General features: G+C 44.4%; 1 protein-coding gene across 1 annotated transcript in view; it reads left to right on the top strand.

Moving 5' to 3' along the window:
- Window positions 1-25,022, top strand: part of LOC134353520 (osteocalcin 2-like) — a 37,521-nt gene that overhangs the window by 7,017 nt on the left and 5,482 nt on the right. The window contains exons 9-20 of the mRNA XM_063061519.1: window positions 1,782-1,817; window positions 2,283-2,318; window positions 2,903-2,959; window positions 6,584-6,619; window positions 9,025-9,060; window positions 12,330-12,371; window positions 12,759-12,815; window positions 13,100-13,135; window positions 13,256-13,291; window positions 16,214-16,249; window positions 21,010-21,060; window positions 22,414-22,449. Coding sequence (XP_062917589.1) covers window positions 1,782-1,817; window positions 2,283-2,318; window positions 2,903-2,959; window positions 6,584-6,619; window positions 9,025-9,060; window positions 12,330-12,371; window positions 12,759-12,815; window positions 13,100-13,135; window positions 13,256-13,291; window positions 16,214-16,249; window positions 21,010-21,060; window positions 22,414-22,449 — 495 coding nt within the window. The remainder of the gene's footprint in view (window positions 1-1,781; window positions 1,818-2,282; window positions 2,319-2,902; window positions 2,960-6,583; window positions 6,620-9,024; window positions 9,061-12,329; window positions 12,372-12,758; window positions 12,816-13,099; window positions 13,136-13,255; window positions 13,292-16,213; window positions 16,250-21,009; window positions 21,061-22,413; window positions 22,450-25,022) is intronic.

The raw sequence follows: 25,022 nt of genomic DNA, 5'->3' as shown, positions 1-25,022 counted from the left end.
TTGTTTGAATCTCCCCCATTCTCAGTGGAAAAAGCCTATCCACGTCCTCTCTCAATCCCCTTCATAATTTTAAAGACCTCTATCAAGTCCCCGCTCAACCTTCTACGCTCCAAAGAATAAAGACCTAACTTGTTCAACCTTTCTCTGTAATTTAGGAGATGAAACCCAGGCAACATTTTAGTAAATCTCTTCTGTACTCTCTCAATTTTATTGACATCTTTCCTATAATTCGGTGACCAGAACTGTACACAATACTCCAAATTTGGCCTTACCAATGCCTTATACAATTTCAACATTACATCCCAACTCCTATACTCCATGCTCTGATTAATAAAGGCCAGCATACCAAAAGCTTTCTTCACCATCCTCTCCACTGTATAACTACATGATTTTAAGATCTATCATCCTAGTTAAGTAATTAAGTGGAAACAAATCTATGGAATCTAGTCCAGTGGAAAGTCTTGACCCAAGTGTCCATAGTTACTGTCTCTGACTCCATGGTTACTGTCTGACCTATTGAGATCCTCCTGCAGATCATGTTTCACTCTCCATGGGATCCACCTTGACCCAAAATCACCCATGCACATCAATCCCACACCAACCCCATTTTATTCTCCCCAAATTCCCAACAGTTCTCCCTAGATTCCAGCACTCGCCTACACGCTAGGGACAGTTTGCAGTGCCCAGCTGCTCTTCCGACTTGCATGTCGTTGGGATGTGTGGGGGAAACCCGTGTGCTCACAGGGAGAATGTGCAAACTCCATGTAGACAGCACCCGAGGTCAGGATCAAACCAGGGTCACAGAATGTGGAATCTGTGGGGAGGTAAACATCAACAAAGACATTGGGTGAGTGGCCTGAGTCTGTGCCAAAAATTCAATACACCACTACATTAATAACACTAGATGACAATTTTTTTTAGTGTTGCTTCCTCAGAATTTTTTTTTGCTTATGATAGACCGCTTGAAGCCAAACGCAAATGTAATTTCAGGCTATTTGTATCACATAGGAATTTGGAGAAAAAAAAGAAATTAATTTTTATTGAATATAATGCATTTAATAGTATAACAGTGCTGACGCTTTGCAATAGTTCAACTAAGCTAAGAATGTTTTGTTGATGATTTTCATTTGTGCTCAATGTCTGAGGCTTCTCCCTTAAGTGTCCAACAATAATCACCCAGCATTGATGGATTCCAGTTGTCCTGAGTGCAATGTCCTGGTGAAACCTTTCACCATGCTCCCCACTGACAGTGCCAAGATTTGCAGAGAAGTAGTCTAAATGGGAATGCAGAAAATGAATCTTTAGTGACTTGTTACACTTCATGGTTTTGTATGCTTGGAGCGTGTTGTCAACCCAGCTGTACGTGCTCTGTAGTTGCCAAGAATTTTTTGGCGACATCCTTGAATGCCTTCCATGTGATTTTCTCTGGTCCCACTAGAAGTTCTTCGAATTGCCTGTTTGATTTGTGGACCAATAAAAATGCCTTCCTTAGTCTTGGCATCAGTTATGAATTATGAATTGAAATAACAAATAATGGTGATTTTAAAAAATGGTGCATGATAGGGAAATTTCATGGTGATTTTCATGATCAGCAGCCCAAAATCCGTAAGATATGCCCAAAAGTATTCAGGAAGCAAAATCTTTGTTCTCCAGTGTAATCTGGCTGACAACATGCCCCAGGTGTGGATGTGTCAGTGTCTGGAGACAGAGAGGTCTCCGAAAAGTGCTTGTGTAGTTGATTGCAAGGTCAGAAACTGAAATTCTCTTCCTCTATGTTTCAGACTCTATTGAGAACGAGAGTGGACCGGACGCTAAAGGTAGGTCTCCAGATCTGCAGTCATATTGGCTCGTCATTATCGCATAGACTGAGATACACTGAAAAACTTTGCTCTGCAGAGCATCCATACAGATCATTTAAAAGCACAAATACGATGAGGCAGTACACAATAACCGAACACAGAATATAGTGTTACAGAGAAAGTGCAGAGCAGGTAGACCGTAAGGTACAAGGTCATAATGAGGTAGATTGTGGGGTCACGAGTCCATCTTTAGTGTATAAGAGATCCATTGAAGAGTCTGTCCTCGAACCTGGCGGTTCGTGTTCTTGGAAGCTTTTGTATCTTCTGCCCGATGAGAGGATGCCCGGGGTGGGAGGGTCTTTAGTTATGCCGTCACCTGGACAGAGTGAAATGTTATTAAGACAGGATGGAGAGTTTTTTTTATTGATTCCACTGAAAATGTCCTATGACTGGTGAACTGAAATTCTTTTCCTTCATTCACAGATTCTGTAGAGAAAGAGAGTCACTCCGCAGCTCGAGGTATCAATATTTATGATTTTAACGTCTTCACTCTCTGGTGAATAATCCATTGATTGTACTTATTGTTGTGGTCATTAATATTGTTACAGTATTCTCACGCTGCTCAGTTAGCCACTCCCACATGGGACTGGGAATGATCCTGGGAATCTGCTGGGATCCACTGGCTTTGGTTGGGAACCCAACACCGTGAGCCCAGAGACAGTGCTGGGCTCCCTGAGCCGGGAGGGTGGAGTGTGTGGGAGAAGGATGTGCTCATCACCGGACACCAACCCCTAGGAACAGGGGACGTATGTGTGGCTCTGAATGGTAGAAGGTGGCAGATGTTGGGGGGGTGGGGGGGTCACCTGTCTCATTGCCAGGGGGAAGGACTCACTCATTCTGGAGGCTCTGAATTTGGGCTGCAGTGTCCCGGGGAAAAGTCTCATATAATCCCAACTTCATCCGGGGCTTTGGGAAAATGGTGGCAGGGGGAGCTACCAAGATCAGTGGTGGTGCAGTGTGTGTGTGTGAACACGTTGGACCTTGAAACGGAACCTTCCACGTTCACCTTCAATTTTCCAATTAAACACTGTTTCTCTTTCCAGATTCCAAAGAAAGTGGAGAAAGGAAAATCAAAGTAATTGGATACCGAGAAGATGACGGTTCGTGGACTCCATTAAGTAGGGATTGTTGAATGAGCTAATATACAGGATATGGGTCTGTGAGGATTAGCTCACTGTTAATTTATCTGATGTCAAATCCAGGTAGAATGGGGAGCAGACTGCATTCAAAACAGGTATTTATTCCAGGGGAGGTCAGATGGGTCAATATTGAAGAAACTGCCACAAATCACAAACATCAACTTATGATAGAGAGAAAGGGCCTGGACGAAAATGTCAGTGGGTGAGTTCCTCGGTTTGTAGACGATACAGAGGTTCATTGGAACAGTAGAGACCTGACAGAACTGAAAGATTATGAGAGGTATCATAATCAGTATCTATTTCCCAGGGTCATGATCTCTAATATTACAGGGCATGTAATTAAGGCAAGTACAAGGGATATGTGCAGAGTAAGTTTTTTTACGTAGACATTGGTGAGCGTCTGGAAAGCACGGTTGGGGATGGTGGTGGAGGCAAATGTACCAGAGGCGTTTAGAGCCTTTGAAATACGGAGGGGCATGGATATTATGTAGGCAGAATGTTCTCCCCCATTTTAAATCCACTTCCCATTCCAACCCGTCAGTCCATGGCCTCCTCTACTGTCACGATGAGGCCACACTCAGGTTGGAGGAACAACACCTGGGTAGCCTCCAACCTGATGGCATGAACATCGATTTCTCAAACTTCCGGTAATGCCTGCGCGCGCCCCCCCCCCCCGACTCCTTCACCATTCCCCATTCCCATTTCCCTCTCTCACCTTACCTCCTTACTTGCCCATCACCTCCCTTTACCCTTTTTCTTCCTTCCATGGCCTCCGGTCCTCTCCTATCAGATTCCCCCTTCCCTGGGCCTGTATCCCTTTCACCAATCAACTTCCCAGCACTTTACTTCACGCCTCCCCCCTCCCGGTTTCACCTATTGTCTTGCGTTTCTCCCTCCCTTACCCCACCTCCTTATTCTGACTGCTGATCTGTTTTCCCAGTCCTGATGAAGGACCTCGGCCCAAAACGTCGACTATACTCTTTTCCATAGATGCTGAGTTCCTCCAGCATTTTGTGTGTGTTGCTCAGTGTAGTCAGGTGTTTAATTACTTGACTAATAAGTATTGAGTGCAGGAGATGGGTTCTTATCTTGAAGTAACACACACAATACACACATTTCCAGCATCTGCAGGTTTTCTCGTGTTATGTTGAAGTTGTATAAGACGCTGGTGAGGTTAAGTTTGGAGTATTGTGTGCAGTTTTGGTCACCTACCTACAGGAAAGATGAAAATAAGGTTGAAAGAGTGCAGAGATAATTTACAAGGATGTTGCTGGGACTAGAGGACCTGAGTTACAAGGAAAGATTGAATAGGTTGGGACCTTATTACTTAGAACGTAGCAGACTGAGAGGAGATTTGATAGAGGTATACAAAACTATGAGGGGTGTAGTCAGGGTAAACGTAAGCAGGCTTTTTCTGCTGAGGTTGGATTGGACTACAACCACAGGTCAAGGGTTAAGGGTGAAAGGTGAAAAGTTTAAGGGGAACATAAGGAGAAACTTCTTTGCTCAGAAGGTCATGAGAGTGTGGAATGAACTGGCATATGTGAAGCTCGATTTCAATGTTTAAGAGAAGTTTGGATAGGTACATGGATGGTAGGGGTATGGAGGGCTGTGGTCAATGGGAGTAGGCAGCTTAAATGGTTTTGGCATGGACTCAATGGGCCGAAGGGCTTGTTTCTGTGCTGTACTGTTCTACAACTCTATGACTAAGTTTGGCATAACACTGTGGGCTGAAGGGCCTGTTCCTGTGCTGTACTGTTGGATGTCTATGTTCTAACGTTCATTACCCTGGCTGTGAAATGAAAATACGGAACACGTCAGGATGTGCAGGTGAATCTCACGTAGAGAATAACATTGCAGCTCACATGTCATTGGGATGTGAGTGGAAACTGGGGTCGTCTGAGAAAAACCAACAAAGTCACAGAAGGAACGTGCAAACTCCACTCAGACAGCACCAGCAGTCAGGGTCAAAATTGAATTACTTCGGATGAATGTGGGTTAAAGTGCAGAATCAACACCAGAACCAGGCTTACTACCACTGATATACTGTACTGTGCAAAAGTTTTAGACATGAGTACAGAAAAATTCTGTAAAGCAGATACTTTAAAAAATAATGAAATGAAAAGTTTCTAAATATCAAAACAATTACTATAAAGAGAAGTAAGCAGTGTAAAACTAAATCAAATCAATATTTGGTGTGACCACACTTTGCCTTTAAAACTGCATCAATTCTCCTCGGTACACTGTTGTGCAGTTTTATAAGAAAATCGGCTGGTAGCTTGTTCCAAGAATCTTGGAGAACTTGCCACAGTTCTTCTGCAGACCTTGGCTGTCTTGCTTGCTTCTGTCTCTCCAGGTCGTCCCAGACAGACTCAGTGACGTTAAGATCAGGGCTCTGTGAAGGCCATACCATCTGAAACCCTGTTTAAAAGAAAAATCTAGAGAGTGCCTAAGACTTTTGCACGGTGCTGTATGTTGTAATTTTTTTTTTCATTTTGCAGCAGTACAGAGCAATACATAAAATATTACTATAAGTTACAATAAGAAATATATAACTAGTGAGGTGATGCAAAAAGTGAGGTAGTGTTCCTGGGATTCATGGTTTATTCTGAAATCTGATGTTGGAGGGGATTAGATTAGATTATGAGAACACTCAGTCCTCTTTTATTGTCATTTAGAAATGCATACATGCATTAAGAAATGGTACAATGTTTCTCCAGAGTGATATCGCAGAAAACAAGACAGACCAAAGACTAACGCTGACAGAACCACATAATTATAACATATAGTTACAGCAGTGCAAAGCAATACCAGAATTTGATAAAGAACAGACCACAGGCATGGTGAAAAAAAAGTTTCAAAGTCCCAAGTCGATCGACTCCCAAGTCCCCGATAGCAGGCAGCAAAAGGGAGAAACTCCCTGCCATAAACCTCCAGGCACCGTCAACTTGCCGATATCTTGGAAGCAGCCGACCCCAGCCGACACTGAGTCCATCCGTCCAAAAACTCTGAGCTTGCGAGCAGCCTCTCCGATACAGCCTCCCGAGCGCCATCCTCTGCCAAGCGCCTTCGACCTCTTCCCGGCCGCTGAAACACGCAAAGCCGAGGATTTCGGGGACTTCAGCTCCGGAGATTCCGGTTACCACTCAGTAGCAGTGGCAGCAAAGCAGACATTTCAGAAGTTTTCCAGATGTTCTGCTGTGCTCTCACGTCTGTCTCCATCAAATCAGGATTGTGCACGGTCCCCTACTTGACAAATAACAGATATTCATCACCGAAGTGGCTGCGCATGCTGTCGTTGGGTACAGTTGTTCCTAAAACATTGAGTCTTCAGGCTCCTGTACCTCCCCCTTGTTGAGAAGCAATGAGAAGAGAACATGTCCTGGGTTTAAGTTGGAGATGCCAACATGGACTTTGGGTTGAATGGACTGAGTTTGCACCAAAAGTTCATCACACTGCCACATAAAGGATCTGCCTGACATCATGGCCCTGGTGTGGGTGTTTCACTGTTTGCTGGCGGGGGAAAGTTACCTCAGACAATCAAGTGTGTGCTCGGGTAACTGAAATAGACTTCTTATGTTTCAGACTCTGCCGAGAATGAGAGTGGGCCGAAAACCAAAGGTAACTCTCCGGGCCTGTGAACACTGTCCCATTGGGACAGAGCAAAAAAACATTAAAACATAGAAACATAGAAACATAGAAAATAGGTGCAGGAGTAGGCCATTCGGCCCTTCGAGCCTGCACCGCCATTTATTATGATCATGGCTGATCATCCAACTCAGAACCCAGCCTTCCCTCCATACCCCCTGACCCCTGTAGCCACAAGGGCCATATCTAACTTCCTTTTAAACATAGCTAATGAACTGGCCTCAACAGTTTGCTGTGGCAGAGAATTCCACAGATTCACCACTCTCTGTGTGAAGAAGTTTTTCCTAACCTCGGTCCTAAAAGGCTTCCCCTCTATCCTCAAACTGTGACCCCTCGTTCCAGACCTCCCCAACATCGGGAACAATCTTCCCGCATCTAGCCTGTCCAATCCCTTTAGGATCTTATACGTTTCAATCAGATCCCCCCTCAATCTTCTAAATTCCAACGAGTACAAGCCCAGTTCATCCAGTCTTTCTTCATATGAAAGACCTGCCATCCCAGGAATCAATCTGGTGAACCTTCTTTGTACTCCCTCTATGGCAAAGATGTCTTTCCTCAGATTAGGGGACCAAAACTGCACACAATACTCCAGGTGTGGTCTCACCAAGGCCTTGTACAACTGCAGTAGTACCTCCCTGCTCCTGTACTCGAATCCTCTTGCTATAAATGCCAGCATACCGTTCGCCTTTTTCACCGCCTGCTGTACCTGCATGCCCACTTTCAATGACTGGTGTATAATGACACCCAGGTCTCGTTGCACCTCCCCTTTTCCTAATCGGCCACCATTCAGATAATAATCTGTTTTCCTATTTTTGCCACCAAAGTGGATAACTTCACATTTATCCACATTAAATTGCATCTGCCATGAGTTTGCCCACTCACCCAACCTATCCAAGTCACCCTGCATCCTCTTAGCATCCTCCTCACTGCTAACACTGCCACCCAGCTTCGTGTCATCCGCAAACTTGGAGATGCTGCATTTAATTCCCTCATCCAAGTCATTAATATATATTGTAAACAACTGGGGTCCCAGCACTGAGCCTTGCGGTACCCCACTAGTCACCGCCTGCCATTCTGAAAAGGTCCCGTTTATTCCCACTCTTTGCTTCCTGTCTGCTAACCAATTCTCCACCCACACCAATACCTTACCCCCAATACCGTGTGCTTTAAGTTTGCACACTAATCTCCTGTGTGGGACCTTGTCAAAAGCCTTTTGAAAATCCAAATACACCACATCCACTGGTTCTCCCCTATCCACTCTACTAGTTACATCCTCAAAAAATTCTATGAGATTCGTCAGACATGATTTTCCTTTCACAAATCCATGCTGACTTTGTCCGATCATTTCACCGCTTTCCAAATGTGCTGTTATCACATCCTTGATAACTGACTCCAGCAGTTTCCCCACCACCGACGTTAGGCTAACCGGCCTATAATTCCCCGGTTTCTCTCTCCCTCCTTTTTTAAAAAGTGGGGTTACATTAGCCACCCTCCAATCCTCAGGAACTAGTCCAGAATCTAATGAGTTTTGAAAAATTATCACTAATGCATCCACTATTTCTTGGGCCACTTCCTTAAGCACTCTGGGATGCAGACCATCTGGCCCTGGGGATTTATCTGCCTTCAATCCCTTCAATTTACCTAACACCACTTCCCTACTAACATGTATTTCGCTCAGTTCCTCCATCTCACTGGACCCTCTGTCCCTTACTATTTCTGGAAGATTATTTATGTCCTCCTTAGTGAAGACAGAACCAAAGTAATTATTCAATTGGTCTGCCATGTCCTTGCTCCCCATAATCAATTCACCTGTTTCTGTTTGCAGGGGACCTACATTTGTCTTTATCAGTCTTTTCCTTTTTACATATCTATAAAAGCTTTTACAGTCCGTTTTTATGTTCTCTGCCAGTTTTCTCTCATAATCTTTTTTCCCCTTCCTAATTAAGCCCTTTGTCCTCCTCTGCTGAACTCTGAATTTCTCCCAGTCCTCAGGTGAGCCACTTTCTCTGGCTAATTTGTATGCTACTTCTTTGGAATTGATACTATCCCTAATTTCTCTTGTCAGCCACGGGTGCACTACCTTCCTTGATTTATTCTTTTGCCAAACTGGGATGAACAATTGTTGTAGTTCATCCATGCAACCTTTAAATGCCTGCCATTGCATATCCACCGTCAATCCTTGAAGTGTCATTTGCCAGTCTATCTTAGCTAATTCACGTCTCATACCTTCAAAGTTACCCCTCTTTAAGTTCAGAACCTTTGTTTCTGAATTAACTATGTCACTCAAAAACGCAATCGAGAATTTAACATTATTCTGATAATGGGCCCTAAAGAACTTCATCCATTGGTGAGCTGAACTTCAGTTCTTTCTTTTCCAGATTCTGCAAAGAGAGAGAGTCACTCTGCAGCTCGAGGTATGGATATTTATGCTTTTAATATCAAATGTTATTTATCTGACACTTGATTAACGATCTGAGATCAGTTGAAAAGCTTCGACGTAAGGCCTCATATATTTGAGGATAGGTTGAATTTTCTCTTTGGAGCAAAGAAGGATGAGAGGTGATTGGGATCGAGGTGTACAAGAGTGGGCAGCCACAGACTTTTTCCCTGGGTGGAAATGGCTAATATAAGGGGGGCATAATTTGAAGGTTTTTAGAGGAAAGGATAGGGAGAACGTCAGAGGTAAGTTCTTTACACAGAGAGTTGTTGGTGTGTGGAAGGCCCTGTCAGGGGTGATTGGTAGAGCCAGATAGATTAGGGTCTTTTAAGAAACCTTAGGTAGGCACATGGATAATAGAAAAATGGGGGGCTATGAGGAGGGAAAGGTTAGATTGATCTCAAAGTAGACTGAGAGATCAGCACAACATGAAGGGCCGAAGGGCCTGTACTGTGCCGTAATGTTCTATATTCTACAGGGTTGTGACTGTGGGAAGCAGTGTTAATTCATTGTTCTTGTGAAGAAGTGCAAAGTCGAGATTCTGGAGTCACAACTTCTGTGCACCTGGAGAGCTGGGGTGGGAGGTGAAGCGAGGAAGATCTCACCCCCAGACACCAGGCCTTGGCACACTTTAATGGGGATGAGGCCTGTACATGCAGGCAGAATACAGATCTGACCCACGTGGGCCTATCTCAGAGGCAGGAATAAGGTTCACACCAAAGCTGGGAAGATAGATCAGTTAGCCGCAGAGCCGTCTGTATGCCATCTTTTCTACATATCCTGCTGCGTTCTGGGATCTGTGAGATCCCTCTGTTCCCACACTCCACACAGCTTCTTGCCGTTAGGTATTCCCTTTCCTCACTGCGTTTTCCAACTGTGCTGCGTGGATCAAATTCCATTTAGAACTAATCTGACCACCTGACCATTACTCCTTCCTGGGCAACCTCCGTCCTTGCTGTCAGCCAAACTTGCGAGCACTTGACTCAGTCACAACCTGCTTAACTGTGCAGTCCTTGAAACGCAGCTTGCTGGCCTGCGTCCAAGAATGTAAGGAATGGATCAGTGAACCTTGCGATACACCAGGGTAGCTCAGACTTTCATCTGCTCAGCATAGGTAACTATCCTGTCACTTATAAATTTCAAAGGTTAGCTTTATTTGTCACATGGACATCGAAACATACAGTGAAATCCATTGTTTGCGTCAATGACCGACGCAGTCTGAGGATGTGCTGGAAGCAGCCCACAAGTGTTGCCAGGTTTTTGGCACCAACCTGGCATTCCTATAACTTACTAACCTTGACCCGTACATCTCTGGATGAGGGGGGAAAGCCAAGCGGTCACAGGGAGTGCGTACAAACTCCTGACAGCGGCAGAAATTGAACCGCTATCGCTGGCGTTGTAAAGTGCTATGCTAATCGCGTTGCTACCGCGCCATCACTTCGACTTGGGGCCATCATTACCTTTTGCGTCCTGACACTAAAACAATTTGGGATTGACCTTCCTTGTGGGCTGTTAGTTTTCTAATCTGTTTCGCATCTGGGACTTTGTCCAAAGTCTCGCTAACCATTACGTAGACACAAAAATGCAGTCCCGCCTCTCAAACATCTTGTGGAGTTCAAACATCTGCCAGAAGCCACCTGCCCTTAAATCCACCTTTCTCTAAAAGTCGTTCATAATTTATTCCATGTAAATGCTCGGTTTTAACCAGAAATCACATCAGTGGTCGCAGTGGCTTCAGAATATCTGTCCCTTGATCCAGTCCGCTCAGTGCAGAACTGAAGAGTCACCCTGAGTCCAGGGTCCTCCATTAGCTGAGTTGCTTGTTGATCAAAGCAAGGATGTGATGCCAAGACTTTAGAAGGCACTGGTCAGATGGTGTTTAGATACTGTGGGCACTTTTGGGCCCGTATCTAAGTTGGTATTGGAGAACATCCAGAAGACATACACGAGAGTTATCTCAGGAATGGAATGGTTCATGTATGGGGAGCATTTGATGGCTCTAGGCCTGTACTCGTTGATGTTTAGAAGAATGAGGGAGAATTTAATTGAAACCTATTGAACGTCGAAAGGCCTAGATCAGGGGTTCCCAACCTGGGGTCCACAGATCCCTTGGCTAATGGTAATGGTCCATGGCATAATAAAGGTTGGGAAGCCCTGGTCTAGATGGAGTGGACATGGAGAGGATGTTTCTAGTGGGAGAGTCTAGGACCAGAGGGCCCAGCCTCAGAATACAAGGCCATCCCTTTAGAACAGAGATGAGGAGGAATTTCTTTAGTCAGAGGGTGGTGAATCTGTGGAATTAGTTGCCACAGACAACTGTGGAGACCAAGTCATCAGATACATTTGAAGTGGATGTGGATAGGTTTTTGATTAGTAAGGGCACCAAAGGCCTTGAGGACAAGGCAGGAGAATAAGGTTGAGAGGGGTAATAAATGACCCATAATCGAATAGTGGAACAGTCTTGATGGGCCAAATAGCCTAATTCTGCTCCAGTGGTGATCTCGTAGAGACAATGAAACACAAGCTGAGTAGTGTCCCAAACACTTCCTGAGATTTGGGAGAGCACTGGGGTTGCATGCAAACCACGAGTCCTATCCTCACCGCCTGCATTTACTGGCTTCACAAAAACCCAGGGAACTGAGCGATCCTGAGAACCAAAATCAGGTTTATTATCACTGGCATGTGTAGTGAAATTTATTATTCTGTGGCAGCAATTCAATACGTAAAATATACTATAAAGTACAACAAATATATATAATGTATTATTTTTTTAAAAAATTAGAGAGCAAAATGCTGAGATAGTGTTCACGGGTTTATGGTCCATTCGGAAATCGGGAGAGGGGAAGAAGCTGTTCCTGAGTCATTGAGTGTGTGTCTTCAGGCTCCTGTACCTCCTCTCTGATGGTAGTAATAATTGCTTGGGTAATGGGGCTCCTCAGTGATAGATGCCACCATTTGATGGATCACCTTTTGAAGATGTCCTCGATGCTGTGAAAGCTAATGCCCGTGAAGGAGCTGGCTGAGTTTACAGACCTCCACAGATATCTTCTGATCCTGCACACTGGCCCCTCCATATCAGACAGTGATGCAACCAGTTAGAATGTTCTGCATGGTACATGTATAGAAATTTGCAAGAGTCTTTGCTAACCTTACAAATCTCCTCAAATTCCTAACGAAATATTCTGACACGTTGAGAGTTCAAAATGACATTCGTGATCAGAGGTTGCTTTCTTGTTTCTGATACAGATTCGGATGAGAATGGAGAGAAGAACGAGAACAACAATTCCAGTGAGTGAACGATTTAGAGTTTTATTGAAGTCGTGCGTAGGGCCAGAGCCAGTCTGCCTGCTGGGTCTCTGTGCCAGACTCTCTCAGAATGGTGTTGACACAAGAGATTTGTAGACACTGGAATTTGTTACCACAGGCGGTTGTGGAAGCCAGGTCATTGGGAATATTTAAGGCAGAGGTTCGTAGAGTCTTGTTTAGTCAGGGCATGAAGGAATATGGAGAAACGGCAGGAGATTGGGGCTGAGACGGGAAATAGATCAACCATGATGAAATGGTGAAGCAAACTCGATGGGTCAAATGGCCTACTTCCGCTCCCATATCTGGTGGACGCACTTTGTATCTGTGAATTTCTCCCATTGATTTTCCATCTTATCGTTTTCATTCCAGATTCTGACGAAAGTGTTGAAAGGAAAATCAAATTGATTGGATCCAGAGGAGATGATGGTTTGTGTTATTACTGGCATTGTTCTCGTTTATCTGTTCAATGGGAATTGAAAATGGTTGAATCATACCAGATTCTGAGGGGGTTCAACAGGGAGGGTGATGAGGTTACTTCCCCTCATGGAGAATGTCAAATTATGGGGCCTAGTTTTAGAATAAGGAGTCACTCATTCAACTGGACATGAGGAGGAATTTCTTCTGTGTTTTTTTTTTATAGTATTGCCCTCTAGTTCTGGACTCACCCAGAACTGAATGTTGAAACTGAAATTCTCTTCCTTTTGTTCTAGACTCAGCAGAGAACGAGAGTGGACCAGATACTAAAGGTACTTCTCCTGATCTGTGAACAGTACATCCCCTAGATAGAGTGAGGGAGCATTATAGAACTGATCTAAAAGAGTACATCCTGTGACCGATGAACTGAAATTCTTCCCCTTCTTTTCCAGATTCGGCTGAAAAGGAGAGGCACTCTGCAACTTGGGGTAACTATTTATGAAGTTTATATCTTGTGTAATCTATCTATTGGCAGTTGTCCTAACTGTGGGGAAGCCAATGGGTGCCAAAGCCTTGGGCAGAAACCATAAAGGAGATGAAAGGCTTCTGTATCCAGGAATGGCAGTTGAAGGAAATGATAAGTGATAATAAGTTACAGTGGGGATTAATAGTGCCATAGATTCATGGTCAAAGAATCATACCACTTCTGAGTAGACCTGATTCGGATTCATACAACACGGAAAGAGGCATTCAACATGGTAGCAGGTCCCTTGGCCTACCATATCCAAGGTGACCTTCATCACACACAATTTTGGTCGTCCTGTTCTAGGACAGACGTCACTAGTCTGGAAAAAGAATGGAGATTTTCAAGGATGCTGCCAGGACTGAGTTATAGGGAGAGGTTGGGCAGGTTAGGACTTTATTCCTTGAACAAAGGAGACTAAGGGGTGACCTTACAGAGGTGTATAAAATCATGAAGGAGCATAGGTGGGGGTAAATGCACACAGCCTTTTTCCCAGCAAAGGCAAACTAAAAACTAGAGGGCATAGGTGCAAGGTTGAGAGGGTAAAAACTTACAAGGGACCTGAGGGGCAACTTCTTCCCACAGCGACTGAGCTGCTGGAGCAGGTGGTTGAAGTAGTAACAATAACAGCATCCAAAATCCATTTGGATATATACAGATAGCAGGGGTTTAGAGGGATGTGGACCAAATACGAGCAAATGGGTCTAGTTTGGTGGGCGGGATGGACTGTTTCCAGGCTATAAGACCACAAGACCATAAGACATAGGAGCAGAATTAGGCCATTCAGCCCATCGAGTCTGCCATTCCATCGTGGCTGCTCCCAGATCCCACTCAACCCCATACACCTACCTTCTCGCCATATCCTTTGATGCTCTGATCGATCAGGAAACGACCAACATCCGCCTTAAATATATGCATGGACTTGGCCTCTACCACAGTCTGTGGCAGAGTATTCCACAGATTTACTACTATCTGGCTAAAAAAAATTCCTCCTTATTCCTGTTCTTAAGGGTTGCCCCTCAAATTTGAGTCCATGTCTAGTAACCCCCTTTTACCAAGACTTAGCCTAAGGACTTCTACACCTAGAAGGGTCAATTTTTTTCATTCTTGCAAGAGTATCTTCCTCCACCATTTTCTCAGACCGTGTGTTCTAAAGTGTAACCACCCTCTGGATGATAAACATGACCTTGGATCCTCTCTACCTCCTCACCTTAAACATAATTCCTCTGGTTTTATATGTTTCTGCAGGCACCAACCTACTGCCCTCTACTGTGCATATTATTTATTGTAATGCCTGCACTGTTTTGTGCACTTTATGCAGTCCTGACTAGGTCTGTAATCTAGTGTTTTTTTCACATAGTTCAGTGTAGTTTTTGTATTGTTCATGTAGCACCATGGTCCTGAAAAATGTCTTGTTTTTACTGTGTACTGTACCAGCAGTTATGGTCAAAATGACAATAAAAAGTGACTTGACTTGTTATGGAGGAAAGTCTCTTAGCCGCTGCTCTACCTGTGCCCAGAACCAGTGTTCCTGTCCCTCAAAAAACCACGAGGACAAAGAATGGACGCAGGGTAGTGTAGTGGTTCGCACACTATGATTGTGCGTTCGCACGCTATTGCAGCTCGGGGCATCCTGGAGTGCCGAGTTCAATTCCGGCATCCTCTGTAAGGAGTTTCTATACACCTCCCCAATGGAATGCATGGGTTTCCTCCAGGTCCTGGGTGTCCTCCCACAGTTCAAAGATGTACCAGGTAGGTTAATTGGTCGTTGTAAATTGTCCCAGTAGAATCAATGTAAGACCACAACCAACAGGACTGATAACAACCAGTGTGTAAAAAAGTACAACAAACTGTGTAAATACGAAAAGGAGAGAAAATAAAAAAAATAATGATAGTAAATAAATAAGCAATAAATATCAAGAACATGAGATGAAGAGTCCTTGAAAGTGAATCCGTAGGTTGTGGGACAGTTCAGTGATGGATGGAGTGAAGTTATCCCCTCTGGTTCAAGAGCCTGATGGTTGAGGAGTAATAAATGTTCCCAAACCTGGTGGTGCAGGTCTTAAGGCTCCTGTGCCTTCTTCCTGATGGCAGCAGCAAGAAGACAAGAGTGTTGAAAGGAAAATCCAAGTGATTGGGTCCAGAGAAGATCATAGTTTGTGAATGATGCTGTCTGGGGACTAATGACTGCATGTCAGATTTGGGTCCATTTGCGGGTGTGAGAGTACTGCCCCCTGCTGTCTCATTCTGAAAACTACACTCTGGTTGGCCTCAGCGTTAGCTCACTAACTGTGGCAAGTCTGTTGGTATACATTTTCAGAGGACTAGAATGTAGAACCAAGAATGCTGAGCTATTATAAGGCATTGGTCAGAATGTTGTGCGCAGTTTTGGGCCCCGTATATAAAGAAAGATGTGTGGAGAATGTCCAGAGTAGGACATATATGCACTTTGATAATAGATTTACTTTGAACTTGGAAGTGACACGAGAACTCGGGGACATAGCCTCAATATTCTGGGGAATACATTTAGGACAGAGATGAAGAGAGACTGCTTTTCCCAGAGAATAGTGAATCTATGGAATCCTCTGTCCTGGGAAGGGGTAGAAGCTACCTCATTAAATATATTTTAAGTCATAGTTTGATAGATTTTTGCACAGCAGGGGAATTAAGGATTAAGGGAGGAAAGGCAGGTAGGTGGAGTTGAGTCCATGGCCAGATCAGCCATGATCTTATTGAATAGTAGAACAGGCTCGATGGGCCAGATGGCCGACTCCTGCTTCTATTTCTCATTTTAAAATGTCTTTAAAATGAGAGGGAGAGGTTTGATTCTACTCTGATAACAGGATTTCCTGTGATTGGTGAACTAAACCAGTTTTTTTTATTCCAGATTCTACAGAAACAGGGAGTAACTCTGTAGCTCGAGGTATCAACATATTGTTAAAATTATTACTGTTCCTAATTGGGTGGCGGGGTGGAGACGCGTCTCTACCAAAGAGATGAAGGCACTCCTTCCCTCCGCTATCCTGCAGGCCATCCTTGAGCGAGGTGTAGTGCCTGCTTAACCCACACCCCAGTCCGCCATGGGAACTGGTGGTGGATGGTCGTATGAGCAGCTGGTTCGTATCACAAGACCATCGACGCCAGGCAAACAATCTCTGTAGAGTATTGATAATGGCTGGGGTCACCAACCTTGTAAAGACACTGCCCAGAAGAAGGCAATGGCAAACCACTTCTGTAGAAAAATTTGCCAAGAACAATCATGGTCGTGGGACCATGATTGCCCACGTCATACAACAGGGCACATAATGATGATGACTGTTCCTAATGTTCAAAACTAAGAAGATTTATTTAAAAAGTCTGGCAAATGACCCATCTGGTGCATTGCCATCAGCTGAAAACCCATTACTGTGAGCCTTGAACTAGAGCTCCCGTCATGGCTCCCGTAACCAAAGAGCAAGGAGATGGTGCAGGTTAGGAACTTTCACCCCTGACCCTGATTTCCAGGTCAGGTTGTGTAGAGAGGTGGGGGAAGCCTATTCAGTGCTCCAGTGACAGCAACATGCAACCACACTTGGGTTCAAACTTATAGATTCATTTTCCATGTTAAAAAGTTTTAATTACACCTACCCTCTCCCACCGCCCCCCCCCCCCAGTGGGTTACTCCAAAACCTGTGCTTTGATTGGTCCGCTGCACCCTGTGGGTGGCTTATGCTGAAATATGTTCTGTGATTGGTTGTCTGTGCCCTCCGAGAGGCTTACACCAAACTCCGTACTGAAATTGGCCTTCTGCACCCTTTTGAGTGATGTACTCTGAAACACACACTGTGATTGGCTCTCTGCACCCTCTCGGTGACCAACTCTGACACCCAAACTGTGATTGGCTCTCTACACCCTCTCGGTGACTGACTCTGACACCCAAGCTGTGATTGGCTGTCTGCGCCCTCTTGGTGACCAGTTCTGAAACATGCTCCGTGATTGGCCCTCTGCACCCTCTCAGTGGCTTGCAATATTTAGGTGCAATATTGTATGTTTATCTCCACCAACTATCTTACAATATTCTTATTTCTGTGCTCTATTTGTGGCTGCTATTTTCCCTATATCACAGGGATAACATTATTGGCTGTAAAGCATTTTGGAACATTCTGATGATGACAAAGATGTGCCGCTTAGAGTCACAGATACCATACGTGCAGCTTGGGAGCAGGCATTTCCAGACTTGCTGACCAATTGTCTACCTGAAGTAGTCCCATATTTCTGTCTTTGGCCCATAGTCATAGAGCAATATAGCCCAGATACAGGCCCTTCAGCCCAACTAGTCCAAGGAGACCATGGCACCCAACCAGCTGGTCCCAATTTCCTGCTTTCAACCCTTATCCCTCAAAGCCTTGCTCTCCAAGGGCTCTTATACAAAACTACTGTACCATTGCCTTTGTTAAACTGACCTGCCCGAGCGTATGGCACACCCTATTGAATAGGTGCAGTATGGCTACAAACAGAATGGAAACACCTCGGGTATTTATTCCTGATCCTTGCATAGAGTGTTTTGTTTTTACACTTTGTGAATGACATTAAGGGGTTCTGTTGGATTTGAGGCCCCGCCAGACTCCAGAACATAGGGGAGTACAGCACAGGAACGGACACCGCAACCCAAGATGTCTGTGCTGAAATCGGTGCCAAATTAAAATATGGAGGGGAATAAACAGTTAACTTTTCGGGCCCATCTCGACATGTTGGTCCACGGCCGCCTCTACTGCCACCCTCAGGCTGGAGGAGCAACACCTCATATTCCGTCTGGGTGGTTTCCAACCTGATGGCATAAATATCGATTTCTCCAACTTCCGGTAATTCCCCTCCTCCCTTCACCATTCTTCAATTCCCCACTCTGGCACCCCTCTTTCCTCTTCCGCCCATCACCTCCCCCTGGTGCCCCTCCTCCTTCCCTGTCTCCTTTCCTCTCAGATTCCTCCTCCTCCTGCCTTTTACCTTTTCCACCTCACGCCACCCAGCTTCTTACTTCAACCCCCTACCCCCACCCATTTGACTTCACCCATCTCCTTCTAAACTGTACTCCTTGCCTTCCCGGACCCTCTTGTTCTGGCTCTGTCCCTCTTTCCTTTCCAGTCCCGATGAAGGATCTCAGCCCGAAACGTTGACTGTTTATTCCCCCTCCATAGATGCTGCCTGACCTGCTGAGTTCCTCCAACATTTTGTGTGTGTTGCTCTGGATTTCCAGCATCTGCAAAATCTCCTGTGTTTGCGCCCAATTAAACCTCTGTCTTGCCTTCACGTCATCCATATCCGCCATTCCCTGCAAATTCATGTGCCTTGTTGTTAATGCTATTGCAGCTCTCTCTAGCAGCCCTTTCCAAGCACCTACAACTCTCAGTGTAAAAAAGACTTACCCACACATCTCCTTTTAGATTATTCCGTTTCACTTTAAATGAATGTCCTGTAGTATCTGATATTTCTATGAAGAAAAAAGATTCTGTTTTTCCATATACATGCCTCTTTATGGCAAGAGACCAGCTAATCTGTTCGAAGCAAATGCTGAAAAACTCTATACCTTTCTCAGAAATTTCGCAGGTTAACCAACTCTATCGTAAACACAAAATAACCTGCAGAGGCTGGGGTCAAAGCAATACAACATGCTGGAGGAGCCCAGCAGGTCGGGCAGCATCCGTGGAAAAGATCTGTCGACGTCGACAGATCTTTTCCACAGATGCTGCCCGACCTGCTGAGCTCCTCCAGCGTGTTGTGAGTATAACCAACTCTATAACTGAGTGGCCACTTTATTAGGTACACCTGAACATCTGCTCGTTAATACAAACATCAAACCAGCCAATCACATTGCAGCAACTCAATGCATAAAAGCATGACGACATGGTCAAGAGGTTCAGTTGTTGTTCAGACCAAACATCAGAATATAGAGGAAACTTATTCTAGGTGACTTTGGCTGTGGAATGATCGTCGGTGCCAGACAGGGTGGTTTGAGTATCACATAAAACTGCTGATCTCCTGGGATTTTCACACACAACAGTCTCTAAAGTTTACAGAGAATGGTGTGAAAAACAGGAAAAAAAAATCTAGTAAGTGGCAATTCTGTGGCCAAAAACTTGAGTGTGCAGGTGTTTGTAAGTGATATGAGAATCTTTGAAAACTATTGGTGTAACAGAAATTAAGACTCCAATTCTCGTATTTTAGACTCTGCTGAGAACGAGAGTGGTCCAGATACTAAAGGTAGCTCTCTTGATCTGTAAAGAATGTGACATATATAGGGCAAAGTCCTATTAAAACAGAAAGGCAAGTTGAGAATTATTCTGGTAATGGGATGCAGAGGTTTTGAATTGAACAGTAATTCTGCTCTTTTTTGTAAATTCTAGATTCTGCAGAGAGAGAGAGTCACTCTGCAGCTCGAGATACTAAGATTTTCATATTAAAATATCCCTGTTTGTAAAATTCCTCACCGGGGCACACAGATTGAAACCATTTGGCAGAAGAATCCGAGGGAATGTGGTAGCAGATGGCTGTGATCTGGAACAAGTTGCATGAAGAAGGTTTAGATCTATTGTTAGATTGTTTAAAAAAAGAACTTTAAAAGATATTTCAGTGGTTAGAAGAACTTCCCGAGCTGTAATAGTGCCCAACACTGATACAACGGGCCGAATGGCCGACATCTTTTTGTACCACAACCGTTCAACATTCATTGTCGGCTGCAGTAATAGATCCAGAAAGTAATTTGTATTGATTGGCCTTTGCTGGGCTTTGTGAGAACACTTTCCCCCCCCCCCCAAACTATACTTTATTCATAATATTCAGTAAAACTGCAATTGCATTCCGATGGTCTCGCTGGGCAACGATTGCAGTACTCATCTGAAACCCACCTGTTTCAGCCCCTCCTGAAGCTTTCTGGGCTCCTGGTTTCCACGGTCCCTCAGACTTACCAGTTTCCATGGAGAATTTATTATAACAAGGTGTAACATCTTCAAAGCAAAACAAATTAAAAGGTGTGTTGAGTGATTAATGTAAATAACATCACGAATAAGAGAAAATCTGCAGATGCTGGAAATCAGAGCAACACACACAAAATGCTGGAGGAACTCAGCAGGCCAGGCAGCACCTGTCCAGAAGTGTAAACAGTCGGCGTTTCAGGCCAAAACCCTTCAGCATATATGAATAACATTCCAGTTTGTAAAATCTGGCAACCCGGAATCATTGAAATCTCAAAGGATTATCTGGGTTTTTCTGTTCACAGTACATAACAGTCACAATGTGAGTTTCTTTACATTAGTTACAATTATCAGAGTTTTACTGGACACAGTAAATAAAATCTGGTTGTGCCTTTCCCTGTGTTAACTATATCTACAATCCAGGATATTCCCTGACATCACTCATGTATCCTCCTTTAGACAGTGCAGCCCTGAAGCGTTTGAAAGGCTCAGTCCCTCAGTGACCAGTAGTGACAGGGCCCTAGACTGTGCTCCTTCTCTGGGGGGGGGGGGGACAGACAGTGGAGATTAGGGATAATGTCACTGTAGAGTCTCTGGTCCCCTGCTGCTTACTGCCTGTCCTGCATCTTATAGCAAGGGAGGCGCTGAGGCCCATCCAGCGAAGAGCAACACTGACATTGTGAATCTTCACAGTCAACTTCCATCTTCTAATTTTAAAAAATGGTTTCTGTTTCAGATTCTAAAGAAAGCTTCAAAGGCAAAAGTATTGGACTTGGAAGAGATGATGGTTTGTGAATCTGTCTGTATGGGGTTTACAGGGGAAGGGGGTGAGATGGTTCTACGAGGGGGTGGCTATGATCCTGTTGATTGTGTAACCCTGAAACCTGAACCACCATTGGGCACGCTAACTGTGGTAAACCACTTTCTCATTCATTTTCTTGAAGACTGTGGTGTCTCTGAGGCCCCATGGAACATCCTTCTCTTCTCCAACATGAGCAATCAGGCAACAGCTCCCTCTGCCGAGCTTTAGGGTTTCAGCAGGGATGCCTCCTAAGTGGAGTTATTTTCCTAACTAGGATGTGGCCTCCTGAAGTGCTGTAGGATATGAATGACAAGGCTGGTCCAAATCCACCACTATGGGATGTGTCCCAGTGATGACACCAAACGAGTTTCATTCGACATATCCTAAAGCTGGGAACAGTGCTACAAATCTCTACTTTCTGAAGTTCAGCAGAATATTTGCATCCCCCTCTAAACCTGGGAGAGGGAACTTGGTAAAGCATGCTGACAAAACAACTCCAGGATTTATTCCAGATCATTAAACATGGGAATTGTTGCTCTGTGCTCTTTGTGCGTAAAGATCAGAGGATTTTGCTGATGTCAGTCCAAAACCAGGCTGGACATGGACACGGACACACAAAAATTCTGAAGGAACTCAACAGGTCAGGCAGCATCTGTGGAGAGAAGTAAACAGTTGACATTTCAGGCCTTTCATCATGACTTGATGAGTTTGAGGACCAATTCTGCTAGGTAGGGGAGGGTGATGGTGGAGGGGAACTAGTTAGGTCTGTTGTCCAGAAAGAAACGGAGAGCTTTGAGGCCTTCCTGATGGGGGATAGAAGTGTGTAGGGACTGGACGTCCATAGTGAAAATGAGGCGATCGGAGCCAGGGAACTGAAGGTGGTTGGAAAGAGCAAGAGCACGTCAACTGTCACACAGATGTAGGTTGGAAGCAATTGGACTAAATGGAGTCGAGGTTCTGTTTATTGATGGAGAAAGGCCAGATAAACTGCCTGAAGAACCCTGTGAAAATCCCCCCGCCGTCAAATGAAAAGAGAAATTCCTCAGATCAACAAAATCCTTGCCTTTGAAGGCCTGAAATCATGCTGTTGGTGGCTTCAGTCCAGTTGTGTTGGTGATTTCACGAGGAGAGAAAAGTCATTCTGATAAATGGCTGGGAAATTGAAATCCTCCTCCTTATGATTCAGACTCTGGTGAGAATGCAAGTGGGCCGGATGCTAAAGGTAGTGAACAATACCGGGACAGAGTGAAATGTCATTAAATGTGAGGGAGGGTCTAAAATCCGTTCTGATGAAAGGCTTCATTAATCAAAATTCTATTTTTTTTTTCTCTATTCCAGATTCTGCTGAGAAAGTGAGTCAGGCTGCAGGTGGAGGTAATAGTCACTTTCTTTCTGAAAATAATTGGCAAACAAAAATGGGGAAAATAGTCAGAGAACGGATCACCACAGAAACAGGCCCCATGTCCCACTATTTCCACACCATCCATCGGGCATCCAATTACAACCAGGGGTTCCCAGCCTTTTTAACGCCAAGGGCCCCTAACTGAGGGATCCACGGATCCCAGGTTGGGAATCTCTGACTTACACTGATCCTATTTTTTATTTTAATTTTCCGCACATTTCTGCACAGGATCAAAAGAAGCTACAGAAAGCTGTAAAATTTGTCAGCTCCATCATGGGTACTGGTCTTGGTAGTATCCAAGACATTGTCAATGATCGGTGACTCAGAAAGGTGGCGTCCGTTATTACGGACGCCCCTCACCCAGTTCATGCCCACCTCTCATTGTTAGTGTCAGGGAGGAGGTACAGAAGCCTGAAGGCACACACTCAGTGATTCAGGAACAGCTTCTTCCCTTCTACCATCCGATTTCTAAATGGACATTGAACCCATGAACACTACCTCACTATTTTTATTTTTTCTGATTTTGCACTATTTTTAACTTAACTATTTAATATACATACAGTATATAGAACATAGAATATTACAGCACATTACAGGCCCTTCGGCCCACAATGTTGTGCCGACCCTCAAACCCTGCCTCCCATATAAGCCCCCACCTTAAATTCCTCCATATACCTGTCTAGTAGTCTCTTAAACTTCACTAGTGTATCTGCCTCCACCACTGACTCAGGCAGTGTATTCCACCAACCACTCTCTGAGTAAAAAACCTTCCTCTAATATGCTTACTGTAATTGATTTACTCGTTTCTATATTATGTATTGCATTGTACTGCTGCCACAAAGTTAACAAATTTGCCGGTGATATTAAACCTGATTCTAACATTTCTATCAACTTGCCCAAGATTCTACCACTCAAGTAGTTCAAAAGTTCAAAGTATGTATATATCACTAAGTACTGGGGTTCATTTTCTTGCAGACATTCACAGCAGAAGTAGTACCAGAATTGCTGAAAAGGTACACACAAAGACTGACAAACTGTGCAAGTACAAAAATAGGTAAATAGATTTTTTAATCAAAACCTCTGAGAACAACAGTTGTGGAGACCTTGAAAGCAAGCGGGCGTGTTTCTTTAACAGTCAGCATGTAACAGCTAAGCTGCTAGAATGAAACACATCCAAAAAACAAGTTCCGATACATCACTTTCTCATTGGCTTTATGGCCAATCAAATGTAAAGGAAATAGCTCCCCTTCCACATGAACAGGATGTAAATTTTGTTTTTTAAAAGCTAATTTTAAGCTTTGAGCTAAACAAATTGCTGAGCGTAAATCTTGCAAAGGCACTGAGGCACCCGGAATAGAGGCTGGGAGACTGAACCGTTCTGCTAGAGTGGAGTGTGGCAGGGCACCGAGACGCTGGGACGACATACATTTTCACTCAGAGTTCTGGCGCCTTAAGACCGAAGAATCACTCTTCAGTCACTGGATTACTAAAGCAGATTTGAGGTCCAAAGTCCATGATCAGGCTTCAAACAGTGTCAGGTTCAGGTCTGAGTATTAGCATCTGGCTCCCAGCTGCTGGAGTCTTGGCAGCCATTGAAGACACAAAAACATTGGAAGAAGGAATGCCAACAAAGGGGGAGCCTTGATCAGTAACTTGAGAAGGAAGGGAACAGAGAGGAGGGTGCTTGTCTGATCACCCAATCACAAATGCACTGCCAGATGGTGTTGTGGACACTTGGCCACGCTCCGTGCTGGTAACCAGAGTACCCCGTCCCAGGAGGGGAGACTGGGCCAACCATGACTTCCAGCTCCAGGTCCAGGTCCAACTACATGACCTGGCTACAGCCCAATCTGTCGCCTAACTCTGCATCCAACTTGTGAAACAAACATCAGGTTCCAAGTGTTTTCAAATCACAGCGGAAGAAAATGCTCCCTATTACTAAACAGAGAACACAAAGGGATCGAGCAAGAGGAGGAAGGAAGCCCAGTCCATCACAGAAAAATCCCTAACCACCATTGAGCAGAACTGTAAGGAGCACTGCCGCCAGAAAGCAGCATCCATCACCAAAGAGCCCCCACCATCCACACCATGCTCTCTTTGTGCTACTGCCATTGGGAACCTAGGTCCCACACCACCAAGTTCAGGAACAGTTAGTACCCTTCAACTATTAGGCTCCTGAACCGGTGTGGATAACTTCACTCAACTCAACACCGAACTCATTCCACAACCTGCAGTCTGAACTCACTTTCCAGAACCGTACAACTCGTTCTCAATATTATTTTTTCTTTGCTTTTTTAAATATATGCAGAGTGTGTCTTCTTTTGCACATTGTCAATCTTTCTTGCTGTTTAGCTTTTCATTGTTTCTATTGTATTTCTTTGTTCGACTGTAAATGCCTGCAAGAAAATGAATCTCAGGGTAGTATATAGTGATGCTGGATCCAACTGTTTCATTCTTAGATTAGACTATTTAATTGTTATTTTCTTCGCAGTTTAACAATTAATTATCTGCTTGTATTTTAAGTAGTTCTTATAAACATACAACA

Source organism: Mobula hypostoma, chromosome 11 (genome assembly GCF_963921235.1).
Source record: "Mobula hypostoma chromosome 11, sMobHyp1.1, whole genome shotgun sequence".
NCBI classification, from domain to species: domain Eukaryota; kingdom Metazoa; phylum Chordata; class Chondrichthyes; order Myliobatiformes; family Myliobatidae; genus Mobula; species Mobula hypostoma.
This window is presented reverse-complemented; position numbering and strand designations above follow the sequence as displayed.